The sequence below is a fragment of the Balaenoptera borealis genome, assembly GCF_965194805.1.
Source record: "Balaenoptera borealis genome assembly, chromosome: 1".
Lineage (NCBI taxonomy): Eukaryota > Metazoa > Chordata > Mammalia > Artiodactyla > Balaenopteridae > Balaenoptera > Balaenoptera borealis.
The window spans coordinates 156448310-156464409 of NC_138860.1; the positions used below are offsets into that span (position 1 = coordinate 156448310).

At 35.8% G+C, this 16100-nt stretch overlaps 1 protein-coding gene across 5 annotated transcripts in view; it reads left to right on the plus strand.

The window, feature by feature from the left end:
• The window catches only part of IPP (intracisternal A particle-promoted polypeptide), a 36633-nt gene that overhangs the window by 13008 nt on the left and 7525 nt on the right, over positions 1 to 16100 (plus strand). For 3 of the 5 annotated variants that reach the window (XM_082364811.1, XM_082364814.1, XM_082364812.1), the window contains 5 exons: positions 3515 to 3670; positions 5233 to 5400; positions 8584 to 8721; positions 9897 to 10019; positions 11837 to 12057. In XM_082364811.1, coding sequence (XP_082220937.1) covers positions 3515 to 3670; positions 5233 to 5400; positions 8584 to 8721; positions 9897 to 10019; positions 11837 to 12057 — 806 coding nt within the window. Of the gene's footprint in view, positions 1 to 3514; positions 3671 to 5232; positions 5401 to 8583; positions 8722 to 9896; positions 10020 to 10807; positions 10884 to 11836; positions 12058 to 16100 lie in introns of those variants that run through there. The other 2 variants (XM_082364815.1, XM_082364813.1) reach the window with 2 other exon arrangements.

The window sequence follows — 16100 nt, forward strand, 5'->3', positions numbered from 1 at the left end:
TTCACTGGAGTAAAACTGCAGGGAGGCAAGGGAGAAATAAATGGAGGATTTTTTTTAAAGGTAACCTTAATATTTTTCACTATTTTTGAAACTTTATCTCTTTGATCATATTGGAGAAAAGATGGACAATTCATACAGAAAAATAATGAGAGTCTACCACAAAATTCAGTGAAGGAGCAAGAGACTTAATTGAAATGGTTAAATTATGTTATGTGAAATGTGTAGATTTTCCCCCTGGTGTATATTTTTTGTATTTACCACAGGAATAATTCAGGCAATTTAATATTATTAGTATAACATATATTTTTCTTGCATTTTAGAGAATGATTTTACTTTTTAAAAATGGTACATACTCTTATGAAAAGTTTAGGTAATAAAGTATAAAAAAAACCAACAAATCACCCAAAGTCCATCACCCAGAAATAGCCAGTTATAATTAACATTCATTAAACATCATTCTAGATGTCTCTGTATAGGAGAATGGATGATAGGTGGGTGTATGGTTGCATGGATAGATAGAAAAAAAAATTTATAAGAATAAGAATCATTCTATCATACTATTTATACTACAAAAATGTATTTAAATCTCACTAAAATTAACAAAGAAGAAACTAAAGTAATAACTAATTTCAGATAAATGTTTCTTTATCCCAAGAAATAATCATTCTAAAAAGTTTTTGTAGAGTTAAAAGCAAAAGATGAAAATCATTAAAAGGTGAAACCATAGTTTCATTTTGTGTTTCAATTTTAAAGTTTAGACTCTCTGCTAAGAAAAATGAGGTAATTAGCATTGTTATTTTTCTCCCTACCCCCCTCAAGTTTTACACAGCCTTTACATAGATTTTTTTCAATCATGATTCCCCTAGCTCTGTGCTTTTGTTTTGTATTTAATGCTCTCTACCAGTTTTTTAACGATAGTCTTTTTAGTCCTGACCTTTTTTTTTTTTTTTGGCGGCGCAGCAGGGCTTGTGGGATCTTAGTTCCTTGACCAAGGATTGAACCTAGGCCACAGCAGTGAAAGCACCGAGTCCTAACCACTGGACCGCCAAGGAATTCCCTGAGCTTTCTTTTTTGATTCATCATTTGGTTGGTTGGATTTTATCACTAAGTATTTTTTTCAAGGAAGGCTCATGATAACTGTTATTTCCTGATTTTTTTCCCTCACATCTGAGAAGTTCTGCCTGTTGCTTTTTAATTTAACAGAAATTTGGGTGGGCATAATATTCTTAATTTATGATGATTCCCCCAACCCACCCCAAGTTTGTAAGGCATGGTTTTCTTTTTTTTTTTTTTATGACTTTCTCTTTCTGCTTGGATGCCTAAAGAATTATCTTCCATTATTCTTGATTTGTGTTAAAGTTTGCCATTTTTCCTTAGACTATATCATATACCCTTTCCTTTTTTTTTTTGGCTGAGCCTTTCGGCTTGCGGGATCCTAGTTCCCCAACCAGGGATCAAAGCCACGCCCCCACACGAGGAGTCCCAACCACTGGACTGGCAGGGACGTCCCGCCCTTTCCTTTTAAAGGTTCAATTTTAATTTCATTTTGGGAAATTTTTCCTGTATGAAATTCCTGAACACTTTTAATGTTTCATTTGGTAGTCTTCATCCTTTCACTGGAACTTTTTTGTCTTTCATATTTATCTTCTAATGTTAAAATATTTTGTCTTTTGCTCTATATTCACAGTTTTCTCAAGTCTTTACCCCAAATTGCTAATTTGATTTTTTTCTGATGAGTTTCTTGTTTCCAATTTATTAAGTCTGCACTACTGTCATTTCAGTTCTCACTTTGTTTCCTCAACAATGCGTCTCATTTTATTTTATTATTATCTTTAAATTTTTGGCTGCATTGGGTCTTTGTTGCTGCACATGGGCTTTCTCTAGTTGCGGCGAGTGGGGGCTACTCTTTGTTGCGGTGCATGAGCTTCTCTTTGCGGTGGCTTCTCTTGTTGTGGAGCACGGGCTCTAGGCACACGGGCTTCAGTAGTTGTGGCACGTGGGCTCAGTAGTTGTGGCTCGCAGGCTCTAGAGTGCAGGCTTAGTAGTTGTGGTGCACGGGCTTAGTTGCTCTGCGGCATGTGGGATCTTCCCGGACCAGGCCTCGAACCCGTGTCCCCTGCACTGGCAGGCGATTCTTAACCACTGTGCCACCAGGGAAGCCCACAATGCATCTCATTTTGCCTTTGAGTTCTTTTTTTTATATAGAATCTGTATTCTTAAATAATTCTATCCTGTGTATGGGGAGTCTGTTTCTGTTTGTGGCTAATGTTTTCTTCCAGACTGAATTCTTCAGTCTCTTTCTCTTCTTTTTCCTGAGGTATATTTACATAGCTGTATTGCCTTTTCATGATATATTGCTCATTCTTAACTTGGGCAACTCTGTTCAAACCTGCTTGCTCTGATAATTCTCTTTGACACTCTTTCTACCTTAGTGTAACTACTTTGTTTCTCCCATCTAAAATTTGAGGGCTCTGTGTTGTGTTCTCACCACATCTTTCTAGCCTGAGGCATAGGGTAGTGAAAGAATAGAAATCTGCTAAGGCTGAGGTCCTTGCTTGGGGGCCTGGGCTCTGAGGTCTCTCTTGTAAGATCCTACTACTGTATTGATCTGTTATCAAGACCTACTTAACCCAGCCAAGGATGTATCTCACTACTGTGGATTTTGGCTACCACTGAGCTCTGTTAGATGGCAAATCCTGGTGATCCTCTCTATCTTTACTGATGGGCCTGTAAAGGATTTTTCTTTTAATGGTTTTTTTCTTTGACTTCTCAGTTCTGCTTTTTATCTGCTATTTGCCCTTTCTCCAAATTCTTAAGTTACTAGTGAGACTTCTCAAGATTTTGTTAGTTAACCTTTTCTCCTCAATATTGCTTTTTGGACATAGAGACAAGGCTTAGAGACAGTCCCTTACTAGCATATGTGGTGCTTTTGTGCAAATTAGAAGATAGTGCCCTTTCACGGAGGCCAGTTCTTATAGCTTGCCAAGTGGGACACAGGTTGGCTTTCGTTCCCAATTCATCTTTTCAGCTAAGCACCCTTGAGCAGAATAACCTACCCAATCATGCTCAAAGTCTTTTTAGGAAATGGACCTCATCCGACCAGAATCTTCTGTTTCTTGCTTTGACTATCATTTTCAAAGTATATGACATAATTTTATATCCTTTTGTTAGCAGGTTGTAAGTATAGAATTTTGGGCAATTTTATTTTTTCATTTTGTAAGATAATTGTGCCCCTGTTTTACCTGGCATCTTTGTTTAGAGATCCTCATACATGTGTTTTCAAATTGGATCTAATGAAGCATGTTTTTTAAAACAATCTTTGATTTAAGGAAAGTATATATTCTTTAGTAGCAGTGAGAAAAATAATACTTGGTATTGTTGGAAACATACTCCATTGTTTGATGATGAGTTTTCATTTTTTGATTGTTAAATGTATTTTATTTTCATGGAAACATGTCTTCTCAATATTATTTAAAAATTGATTAAAACATTATCTTTTTCAACATTGCTTTAGGAATATCCGATTTTAATCTTCGTGTTGCATTGCAAACACTTTTGAAAGAGTACTGTGAGGTGTGCAAATCTCCCAAAGAGAACAAATTTTCTAGTTTTCTGCAGACATCTAAGGTTCGACCTCGGAAGAAAGCAAGAAAGTACCTGTATGCAGTAGGTGAGAACCTTTTAAAAAGTAATAGAAATTATCTTTATTTTCAGGATAAAAACCTTTTAAATTTTTGTTGTTATCATACATGTCAGAATGTGCAGGTATGTCAGATAGGCATATTTAATTTCACATACAGGCTACAGATTTAGAAATTGTATTTATATAGTACAGTGGACACATCTAAGAATAAATAGCTATTTATTTGACATCTGTTATTCTGTGATTTAAATCTTTGGGTTCTTATATACCCAATTATTATCAAATAACTGCCTAAGATATACTGCTTTAAAAATTAAATATTTGAATTCTAGTGAGAAATAGGAAAATAAATCTCACACATTTTAACTATTCACAGCATCTTAGATGGTCATTAGGGATGATAGGAACTAGTAGTGGTCTCCAAAGTGTGGATATGCAGGATAATCCATAGGAATATCGTATGAACCTTTCCATTTTTATTTTATTTTATTGTAGTGTAGTGTAGTGTAGTGTTGTGTAGTTTTTTGGCCACCCCATGCAGCTTGCGGGATCTTAGTTCCCCGACCAGGGATTGAACCCAGGCCACAGCAGTGGAAGTGCCAAGTCGGAACCACTGGCCGCCAGAGAATTCCCTCCATTTTTTTTTTAAAAAAAAGCATTAAACCTTATCAATATTTGATATATATGTCAACAGATTGTCCAGATTTATATACATAATATAATTTATTATATATAAAAACTTTATGTATAGTATAATTTTTAGTATGTATGTCATTGTATAATTTTATATATACTATAATATATAAATGTGTAATTTTTGAGTGCTTGCTAAACTTTTTTAATGATGGGATGTGCAGTCAAACAAGGATTTCAACTCACTATTTTTTTTTATTATTAATTAATTAGTTTACTTTTTGGCTGTGTTGGGTCTTCGTTGCTGTGCGTGGGCTTTCTCTAGTTGCGGTGAGCGAGGGCTACTCTTCATTGCAGTGCGTGGGCTTGTCATTGTCATGGCTTCTCCTATTGCAGAGCCCGGGCTCTAGGCGCGCGGGCTTCAGTAGTTGTGGCACGTGGGCTCAGTAGTTGTGGCTTGCAGGCTCTAGCGCTCAGGCTCATTAGTTGTGGTGCATGGGCTTAGTTGCTCTGCGACACGTGGGATCTTCCCGGGACAGGGCTCGAACCTGTGTCCCCTGCATTGGCAGGCGGATTCTGAACCACTGCACCACCAGGGAAGCCCCAACTCACTATATTTAACTGAAAAAGACATTAATAGAAGTCACAATGAAACTTCCTAACTAGACAGATAACCAGTTCCTAGATTTATGTTTTATCTAACATTTGATTATAACCAAGACCAGGTGGTAGAACATTGTGGTAGACCTCATTGCATTTAAACCATAATCTTTCAGGACCTGGCACATTTAAGAATAATAGATGTATATATGGCAGACTCTAAAGCACTTATTCCTTACTGTGCAGTAGTTATATTGAATGTCTAGATATAGAGGGCTAGATTTTTCTTGTTACTACCATTTCCATATTTAGCAGTAAGGGATTTGCTGTGTACCTCCTTTCCTTCCTTTATTCAGGTGGATATACCCGGTTGCAGGGGGGTCGTTGGAGTGATAGTAGAGCCCTCAGTTGTGTAGAACGTTTTGACACCTTTAGCCAGTACTGGACCACTGTGTCTTCACTTCATCAGGCTCGATGTGGACTGGGAGTAGCAGTTCTGGGAGGGATGGTCTACGCAATTGGAGGTAATAATGAAAATGTCTTATTTCCCTTATTAGTCTCTAGCTCTAAGTTGACTGCATTCTTATATGCCTTATATATATTGCTAGATACTATGGGGTATATGTAGATACAGTTGTGCTTAATAAATATTTATTGAATAAATGAATGAAAGAAAAAGGAAACACAAGATATTGAATATTTCATACCAGAGGGACACGGTAATTTATTACAAGGCAAATACTTAGGTTTGGTTTTAATGAAAAGTTGTTTATGAAAATGTGACGCCAAAATTTAGATCAACATTTGTGATAAAAATTTTTTTAATTCTGAGAGCTGCATTATGAATCATTTTAAATTAACCAAGTATCTGGGCAGTGGGATGTATAAAAACCATGTCAGCTAGACATTGGGATATATTTCTTGATTAAAATCACTGTGTTTTCTGAAACTATTATTATAAATTCTAAAATGATTAATGAATAAAATTAAAAGGGGATTTGAATGTGGGAGAGAAATAATTATCAGAGAGGGATCTAAAGAGAAATAAATACTAACACCTTTGATATCAATATTTACTTCTGAATAATTTGTCTTTATAGCAACCAGCCTAGGTAGATCATCTCTAACCTTTACAGCCAATTTTTTTGCTTTATTTCTATGGGTCATTCTAAAATACTGAAAGCTGTACATCAAAAATCATATTATTATTTTCCAACTATGATACCGTCAGTTTAAAATGAGAGAGATATAGGGAATATATGATTTTTATCTTTTGGAGGGAACATAATCATCACTCAAAAACTGTTTATTAAATCAGTAAATGTCATGGTGCATCTGAAAATCCTAACAGAAATTAGAGTTTTGAGCAATAACCATCTGTCAGTATAAAGACTGTAACTCTATATAATCTTTGGCTAGAAATCTAATAGTTCTTTTTATGTACATTTCGGCAGTTGCATTGCGTGAACTCTCTCCTGTTTCACCTAGGGTCACAGTGTCCTTTGCGACACTTCCATATATACTTATCCCCTTTCCTGATACCACAGAAGTACAAATGGGAGCCCGTCAAAACTGCTATGACTTTACTAGCCATTATTAATACTATAAACATTACTATCTTAACATATTACTTAATATATAATTTTTAAATAAATGTTTGTTATCAAAGTAATTCAGATTTGCTGTAGAAAATTTGGTAAACCTGAAGCATATGAAAAAGAAAATAAAAATCACCCATACTATAATCATACCACCCAGAGATAATCACAGTCAATAGCTTATTTCCTTTTAGATACATTCATATCTGGGTTAATATTCTAAGTATTATATTTAAAAATTAAGATATAATTCACATATCATAAAATTCACCATTGAAGTGTACAGTTAGTTCAGTGGTTTTTAGTATATTCACAAAATTGTGCAACCATCACCACTAATTCCAGAACATTTTCACCACTGCAAAAAGCCACTGTTATCATATAGGGAAATTTTTATGTGAGTGTAGGAAACTGTTTACTAGCCATGTTCCCAGACTCCAGGCAAGGGTCAACCTTGCGAGCAAGCCTTTCTAACAATAGGCAGTTTTAGGCCTGATGGTGACTCTTTTCTGCACAGTAAGAGTTTTGTATACATTCAGGATTCTAGGCCCTCATAAGATTATATGTGCTGCAAATATATTTTCCTACTCCTCTGCTTCATCTTCTACTCTTTTTATGGTATCTTTTGATAAATGAATGTTTTTAATTTTAATGTAGCCAACTCTATTATTTTTTTACCTTTATGGTTAGTATTTCTTATATCTTTTTAAAGAAATCCTTTGTCTACTCGAAAGTCATGAGGATATATACCTTTATTGTTTTCTAAAATTTTATAGTTTTGCCATTTACATTTATGTCTATAATTCACCTGTAATTGAATTTTTACAGATAGTATTAGTAAGGAACCAGTTTCATTTTTTCCCCCCTATATATATAACCAATTCCCAGCGTTTTTGTTTCCCCACTGCTCTGTCATGCAAACTACGTCATATACCAAGTAATCATATATGTGTGGATCTGTTTCTAGAATTTCCTTTCTTTCCCACTGGTCTCTCTGTCTATTCCTATCTTAATTATTAAAGCTCTATTTTAAGTCTGATAGGCTTATTTAATAGGGCATTTTCTCTTTCCTTATTATTCTTTTTGGGAGTGCTTGGCTATTCTAGGTCTTTCATACTTCCATATAAAAGTTAGAATTAGTTCATCAAATCTGTTTTTAAAAATAATAATGTATGATTCCACTTATATGAGATACTTGGAGTAGTCAAAACCAAAAAGACAGAAAGTATAATGGTCGTTGCCAGGGGCTGGCGAAGGAGAGAATGGGGAATTATTGTTTAATGAGTATAGAGTTTCAGTTTTACAAGATGAAAAGGATTATGGGAATGGATGGTTGTGATGGCTGTACAACAATATGAATGTGTTTAACATCACTGAACTGTATTCTTAAAAATGGTTTACATGGTACATTTTATGTTATGTGTATTTAAATACAATAAAAAAGAAAGAAAGGGTTTTTTAAAAACTGGGATTTCGTTAAATCTATAAATCGTTTTGGGAATAATCATCTTTACACTGACACTTGTAACTCATCAACATGATACATCTCTTCATTTATTTAGATATTCCTTAATTTAAAACTTTATCAAATAAAATTTATAAATTATATCCATAAAGTTCTTATAAATCTTTGATTAGATTTACTCCTAGGTATAGTATATTTTAAAATTCTATTTTAAGTGATATTTTAAATGTTTTTTTATTTTCTATTTGTTGCTAGATAAACATTGCATTAAAACTCAAATTCAAAAAATAATTAATTAATTAATTAATTTTAAAAACCTCAAATTGTAGCAGAGCCAACTATCTAAACTATGAAAATATAGAAGTGTTAAAATGCAAATTGTATCCTCAAAAATTAGATTGTTTGGGTGGTAGAATTAGAAATAGATAATAGCCCACTTTGCTTCATTAAGTGGGCTTTAATAAATGACAGTGCTATGGATTCAAAATAACACTTGGTGGGCAAATAAATTTTAAAGAATAGTATAAAATTAGACATAATAATTGAATTTCTGACAACACAGAATGCTGCTGAATATTGTATTGTGGTTCTAGGCTATTAATATTACTAAATCTTCTCATATGTGTCTCTTTTATTTAACTCAGGTGAAAAGGATTCAATGATTTTTGACTGTACTGAATGCTACGATCCAGTTACTAAACAGTGGACAACTGTAGCTTCAATGAATCACCCCCGCTGTGGCTTGGGAGTGTGTGTGTGTTATGGGGCTATCTATGCTTTGGGTAATTATACTCTCCAATTTAAGGATATCTAATATTATTTAAATTCTAAGTTAAATTCTGCTTACTTTAGAAATTTTCCTTCCCTCCCATAAGAAACTTGTGTCTTTTTAGCTTTAAAAGTTCTTATTCTCAAAATTATATTACTTGGTAGATATTGTCAAGTATGGAATTCTTAGAAGGAGATGGACATAAAATATAGATGAGATGTCTAGGGGAGCATTTTAGCTGACTATTTAAATTTCATGGTTAGGATAACCATTCTGAATACACAGACATTGTTTTAAAAAGTTGTTTTGCAAAGTACCATATTTCCTATGCAATAGATTGAAGTTTTTGGTTTTGTTTTGCTTTATTTTTTTAAAATCTCTTGTGAGGGCTTCCCTGGTGGCGCAGTGGTTAAGAACCCTCCTGCCAATGCAGGGGACACGGGTTCGAGCCCTGGTCCGGGAAGATCCCACATGCCGCAGAGCAACTAAGCCTGTGCGCCACAACTACTGAGCCCACGTGCCACAACTACTGAAGCCTGTGCACCTAGAGGCCATGCTCCACGAGAGAAGCCACTGCAATGAGAAACCCATGTACCGCAATGAAGAGTAGCCCCTGCTCACTGCAACTAGAGAAAGCCCGCGCACAGCAACAAAGACCCAACGCAGCCAAAAATTAAAAAAAAAAAAAAAATCTCTTGTGAAACCTAGGCAGGGAGTTAAAAGACCCAAGTTCTACTTGCAATCAAAGTCTAACTTTTCATGTGATCTTGGACAGATAACCTCTCTGGTCCATATGATAATCATCCATAATATAAAGTTGTCAGATTAGATGTTTTCTAAGGTGTTTTTCTTTTTAAGTATTTATTTATTTATTTGGCTACATCGGGTCTTAGTTGCGGCACGCGGGACCTTCGCTGCGGCATGCGGCATCTTTTCGTTGCGGTGCGCGGGCTCTTCCGTTAGTCCGGCCGTTTTCTCTCTACCTATAGCGCGCGGGCTCTAGAGCACACGGGCTTAGTTGCCCCGCGGCATGTGGGATCTTAGTTCCCCGACCAGGGATCGAACCAGCATCCCCTGCATTAGAAGGCGGATACTTAACCACTGGACCGCCAGGGAGGTCCCTCTAAGGTGTTTTTCATAAATAAAATTCCTTTATTCCAAAAATAATATTTTTCTGTTTGGTTTCAGGTGGTTGGGTTGGAGCTGAGATAGGGAACACCATTGAACGATTTGATCCCGATGAAAATAAATGGGAAGTAGCTGGCAACATGGCTATGTCACGCTACTACTTTGGGTGTTGTGAAATGCAAGGTAATTGCTTTATAAAATATTTTTCCTGAAAATATATATTTTTTAAAAACTGAGCTTGAGGCTTTATTTTCACAAAAGTATATTTTATGTCTGTTAGTTTTGAATAATTGACACTGTGGAAATTCTGCTTCTAATCTCTTATATTTTTAAACCTCTTATATCTTTATTTCTGTATTGCCAAAAATAATCATTTTTTTCCCAAAATAAACAAAGCTAGAATTAAGAATTCCAGATGGGCAAAAATACCTAATTAGCAAAATAAGCATTTGAACTGTCATCCATTATTGTTATTTTCTCTCCCTTGTAGGCCTTAGTATGTATTTCTAAGTAGGGAGAGATTATCAAAAACCATCTTCATAGTGTCATAGGCTTCTTCAGTGTTTTTTTATAGAGTACATTGTGATTCAGTACACACACAATGCTATCACAGATTTGAAAAATGTTGTACTACATATTAAAGTGGTATACAGATATTATTTTAATTGTAATTGTCTATTATACACTGAGAGGTAATTAATAAGCACTCTCAAATAGAACCTGATTCTCTGTCCAGAATTGGAGAACAGATTTACATGTACCTGTAGAGTAGGAAGCAGTCTGCCCATTGTTATGTGACAATTCAGCCTGCTCTGTTCCCAGCTGAAATTCTTTCTGCCTTCTGAGTACCTTCTCAGATTTCTGCTGGCAGCTAAATGCTCAAATTACATGGTGCAGACTATGTTCTATTGTTTAATATTATAGTGTTCTCTAATTGTTTATTATTTTTATCTTCCCATCTAAAATCATAGAGCTAGAGAGGCATCTTGGAGATTCTCTATTTCAACCGCTTTATTTTTAGATGAGGAAGCTGAAGATCAGGAGGCTGTGAGTTGTCTTTTCTCATAGTTGGTTACTAGCAAAGCTGGAGCTAGAACCCAAGTTTACTAACATTTAGCTCATGTTTCTTAAAATGCCATTCCTTGGGACTTCCCTGGTGGTCCAGTGGTTAAGACTCTGCACTCCCAATGCAGGGGGCATGGGTTCGATCCCTGGTCAGGGAACTAGATTCCGCATGCTGAAACTAAAGATCCCACATGCTGCAATTAAAGATCCCGCATGCCACAACAAAGATCCCACACGCGGCAACAAAGATCCTGTGCGCCGCAAGTAAGACCCTGTGCAGCCAAATAAATAAATTTTTTAAGAATGCCATTCCTTATAACTTCTCACTTTAGACCTCTAGGAACAACAGTAGACACTCAAAAAAAATAATTATTGATTGTCAGAACCATTATTTTCAAGTTAAATTTAATAAGGAACTCTGTGAATTACAGTCTACTGTACAGTATCTGATACCTTAATCTAGCCATAAACTATTCTAATTTAAATTCATTTTATGTCCATCTGAGCAACCGTTAGGTTGTCACCAACAGGGTCATGTCATTCCCAGTTTAAGCATATGACAGTTTTTAAGGGGGAACAAATCCTTCTCCCCATCCTTTTTTACCTATATGTGGTAGCAGTGGATCTGGAACTTGAGATCATTAAGCAAACGATAAGATCGGAAATCCTTGTCTGACAAATTGTTTTTGTTATAGCATCATTAAATTCTTTGAAAATTCAGTGCCACTTTAAATTCATACCCCTAATTCTTTGTAACATGCTTAAATGAGAGCTGTGATAAACTAGACAGAAGTCAATTTTCTCTCTTGAAAGAATATTGTAAGCCCTGCATTAAGTATAATATCAGATAGCAAACTTAAATCACAATTATTACTTTTTATAATTATTTGTATCCTATTTTCTATAGCATCTGAGCAAAAATATTCCATTTCCAGGTTTAATTTATGTGATTGGGGGCATCAGCAATGAAGGAATAGAGCTTCGTTCTTTTGAAGTTTATGATCCACTTTCCAAGCGTTGGTCTCCACTTCCTCCAATGGGAACCAGAAGAGCATATCTCGGGGTGGCTGCACTCAATGACTGCATCTATTCTATTGGAGGGTGGAATGAGACACAAGATGCTCTTCACACTGTAGAAAAATATTCCTTTGAAGAGGTAGGTTGGATGATTTCAATTGTTTAGTGTCCTGTTACTCTTTTAATGTCTGTAAGATCTGTAGTGCTGTGTATTCTTTCATTCATGATATTATTTATAGGTTTTTTCCCTCTTTTTTTTTCTTTTCAAAGAATCAACTTTTGGTGTCATTGATTTTTTTCTATTGATTGTCCACCTCTTATTTCATTGATTTCTGTTACTATTACTATTTCTTTCCTTTCTTCTATTTGTTTTGGGTTCAATTTGCTCTTCTTTTTCTAGATTCTTAAAGTAGAAACTCAGATGATTGATTTTTAGACCTTTCTTTTTCTAGAATATAAATCTTTAAAGCTATAAATTGTTTTCAAGCACTGCTTTAACTGCATCCCACACATTTTGATATATTGTATTTTAGTTAGCATTTACCTCAAAATAGCTTCTAATTTCCCTGGTAATTTCTTCTTTGACCAATGAGTTGTTACAAGTATTTTATTTAATTTCCAAATATTTGGGGAGTCTCTAGATATCTTTATGTTATTGCTTTAATATAATTCTACTGTGATCAAAGAGCATATTTTATGTGATTTCTGTCTTGGTAAATGTTTCACGTGCACCTGAAAAGAATTTGTATTCTGCTGTTGTTGAGAGTAGTGTTCTATAAATGTCAGTTAGGCCAAGTTGGTTAGCATTCAGGTCTTCTCTAGTCTTTCTTTTTCTTTTTTGGCCACATGGTGAGGCTTGTGGGATCTTAGTTCCCTGACCAGGGATTGAACCCATGCACCCTGCAATGGAAGTGCAGAGTCCTAACCACTGGACACCAGGGAATTCTCTTCCCTAGTTTTTCTAATTTGTTCAATTGTTTTGTCAATTACTAAGGAAGAAGTGTTGAAATCTCTGTCTGTAATTATGAATTTGCCTGTTTCTCCTTTCATTCCCGTCAGGTTTTGCTTCACATATTTTGAATCTGTTATTAAATGTGTATACATTGATTATTATATCTTCTTGATGAATTGATCTTTTTATAGCCATGAAATGTTTTTCTTTATCTCTGGCAGTATTCTTTGCTCTGAAGTCTATTTTGTCTGATAGTAAGGTAGCCAAGCTATCTTTTGATTAGTATTTGCATTGTATATCTTTTTCTTTCTTTCTACTTTAAATCTATGTCTTCAAAAATTACATCTCTTGTAAGATAACACATAGTTGAGGTCTGTTTTTTCCTACAATTTGACAATCTCTGACTTTCAAATGGGGTCTTTAGAATTTTTACTATTTATATATAATGTAATTATAGATACAGTTGGTTTTTAGACTTTTATTTTGCTGTTTTTCTATTTACACAATCCATCCTTGTTTTTTCCTCTTTTCTGTCTTTTTTTTTGGCCGCACCACACGGCATGTTGGGATCTTAGTTCCCCAAGCAGGGATTGAACCCACGTCCCCTGCAGTGGAAGCACAGAGTCTTAACCACTGGACAACCAGAGAAGTCCCCTTTTCTGTCTTTATATTGTTATTGTTTTAGTATTCCATTTTATTTCTTTTGTCCAATTAACTATATCTCTTCACCCTTTTTCTTAGTGGTTGCTTTTGGGTTTGCATTATATATAATAGGTATTTTAATGCATTACATCTACATTCAAATAATATCATACCAGTTCACTTTTTTTTTTTTACATCTTTATTGGATTATAATTGCTTTACAGTGTTGTGTTAGCTTCTGCTGTACAACAAAGTGAATCAGCTATATGTATACATATATCCCCTCCCTCTTGAGCCTTCCTCCCACCCTCCCCATCCCACCCCTCTAGGTCGTCACATAGCACCAAGCTGATCTCCCTGTGCTATACAGCAGATTCCCACTATCTATTTTACAGTTGGTAGTGTATATGTGTCAATGCTACTCTCTCAATTCGTCCCAGCTTCCCCTTCCCACCCTGTGTCTACAAGTCCGTTCTCTACATCTGCGTCTCTATTCCTGCCCTGCCACTAGGTTCATCAGTACCATTTTTCTAGGTTCCATATGTATGTGTTAGCATATGGTATTTTTCTCTTTCTGATTTACTTCACTCTGTATGACAGACTCTAGTTCCATCCACCTCACTACAAATGACTCAATTTTGTTCCTTTTTATGGCTGAGTGATATTCCATTGTATATATGTACCACATCTTCTTTATCCATTCATCTGTCAATGGATATTTAGGTTGCTTTCATGTCATGGCCATTGTAAATAGTGCTGCAGTGAACACTGTGGTACATGTATCTTTTTGAATTATGGTTTTCTCAGGGTATATGCCCAGTAGTGGGATTGCTGGGTCGTGTGGTAGTTCTATTTTTAGTTTTTTAAGGAACCTCCATACTGTTCTCCATAGTGGCTGTATCAATTTACATTCCCACCAACAGTGCAGGAGGGTTCCCTTTTCCCCACACCCTCTCCAGCATTTATTGTTTGTAGGTTTTTTGATGATGGGCGTTCTGACTGGTGTGAGGTGATACCTCATTGTGGTTTTGATTTGCATTTCTCTGATTTACCACTTCACTTTTTTTTTTTTAAAGAATTTTTATGTATGTATGTATGTATGTATTTATTTATTTATTTATTTTGGCTGCATTGGGTCTTCGTTACTGCACATGGGCTTTCTCTAGTTGCAGTGAGCAGGGGCTACTCTTTGTTGCGGTGCACGGGCTTCTCATTGTGGTGGCTTCTCTTGTTGCGAAGCACAGGCTCTAGGTGCGCGGGCTTCAGTAGTTGTCATAAAGACGCAGACGTAGAGAATGGACTTGAGGACTCTGGTGGGGAAGGGGAAGCGGGGACAAAGTGAGAGAGTATCACTGACATATATACACTACCAAATGTAAAATGGATGGCTAGTGGGAAGCTGCAGCATAGCACAGGGAGATCAGCTCGATGCTTTGTGATGACCTAGAGGGTTGGGATAGAGAGGGTGGGAGGGAGGCACAAGAGGGAGGGGATATGGAGATATATGTATACATATAGCTGATTCACTTTGTTGTACGGCAGAAAATAACACAACATTGTAAAGCAATTATACTCCAATAAAGATATAAAAAAAAAACAACTAGAATATCATCCAGTCTTGTGTGAGCTCTGAGAATTGTTAAGCTTACAACTCCTCTAAAGGAAAACTGTTTCTTTGCTCACAATATTTTGACACCAAATGTGTGGGTTTTCCACACCAAGCTCTTCTCCAATTCTCTGTGGACACCACCAACTGAGTGTCCTACAAGTCAGTTCAGTTCTGACACTAACTGTCCCACAGGTTAAGGGCTCAGTTCCACAAGACTGCCCCTCACTTTAGACACCAGTCCTCAGGTTAACCACTGACTTGTTTACAAATTAAGGGTTCCCATGATCCCTTCCTCAGGTTCAATAATTCACCATAATGGCTCACAGAACTCAAGGAAACACTTTACTTAACTATTACCAGTTTATTATAAAGGATATTATATATTATTATAAATATAGAATAATAGAATATAATATAGAATATAATAGAATATATAATTTTTATATTCTATATTATTATAAAGGATACAAATGAATAGCCAGATGAAGAGGTACATACGGCAAGATCCAGAAGGGTCTTGATTACAGGTTTCTGCCCCGGTGAAGTTTGGGGTATCACTTTCCTGGCATGTGGGATGTGGTCATCAAACCAGAAGTTCTTCAAACCCCATAGTTTAGGGATTTTTATGGAGGCTTCATCACATATGCATGATCAATTATTATTTCAACCTCCAGCCCCTCTCTCCTCCCTGGATGATAGGGTATGGACTGAACATTCCAAGCTTCTAATCTGGGCTTGATCTTTCTGGTAAAAGGCTCCCATCCTGAGGTTATACAGGATCCTACCAAGAGTTGCCTTATTAAGGAGGAGACATTCCTATCACCCAGGAAATTCCAAGGGATTTAGGAGCTCTGTGTCAGGAACTGGAGTCAGAGACCAAATATATGTCTAACTATGTCACATCCTCCTATTAGTTGTTTTTTGACTGTTCTCATAGGGTCTCATTTTATTTTCTTTTTTTTCCACTTTAAAAAAATTT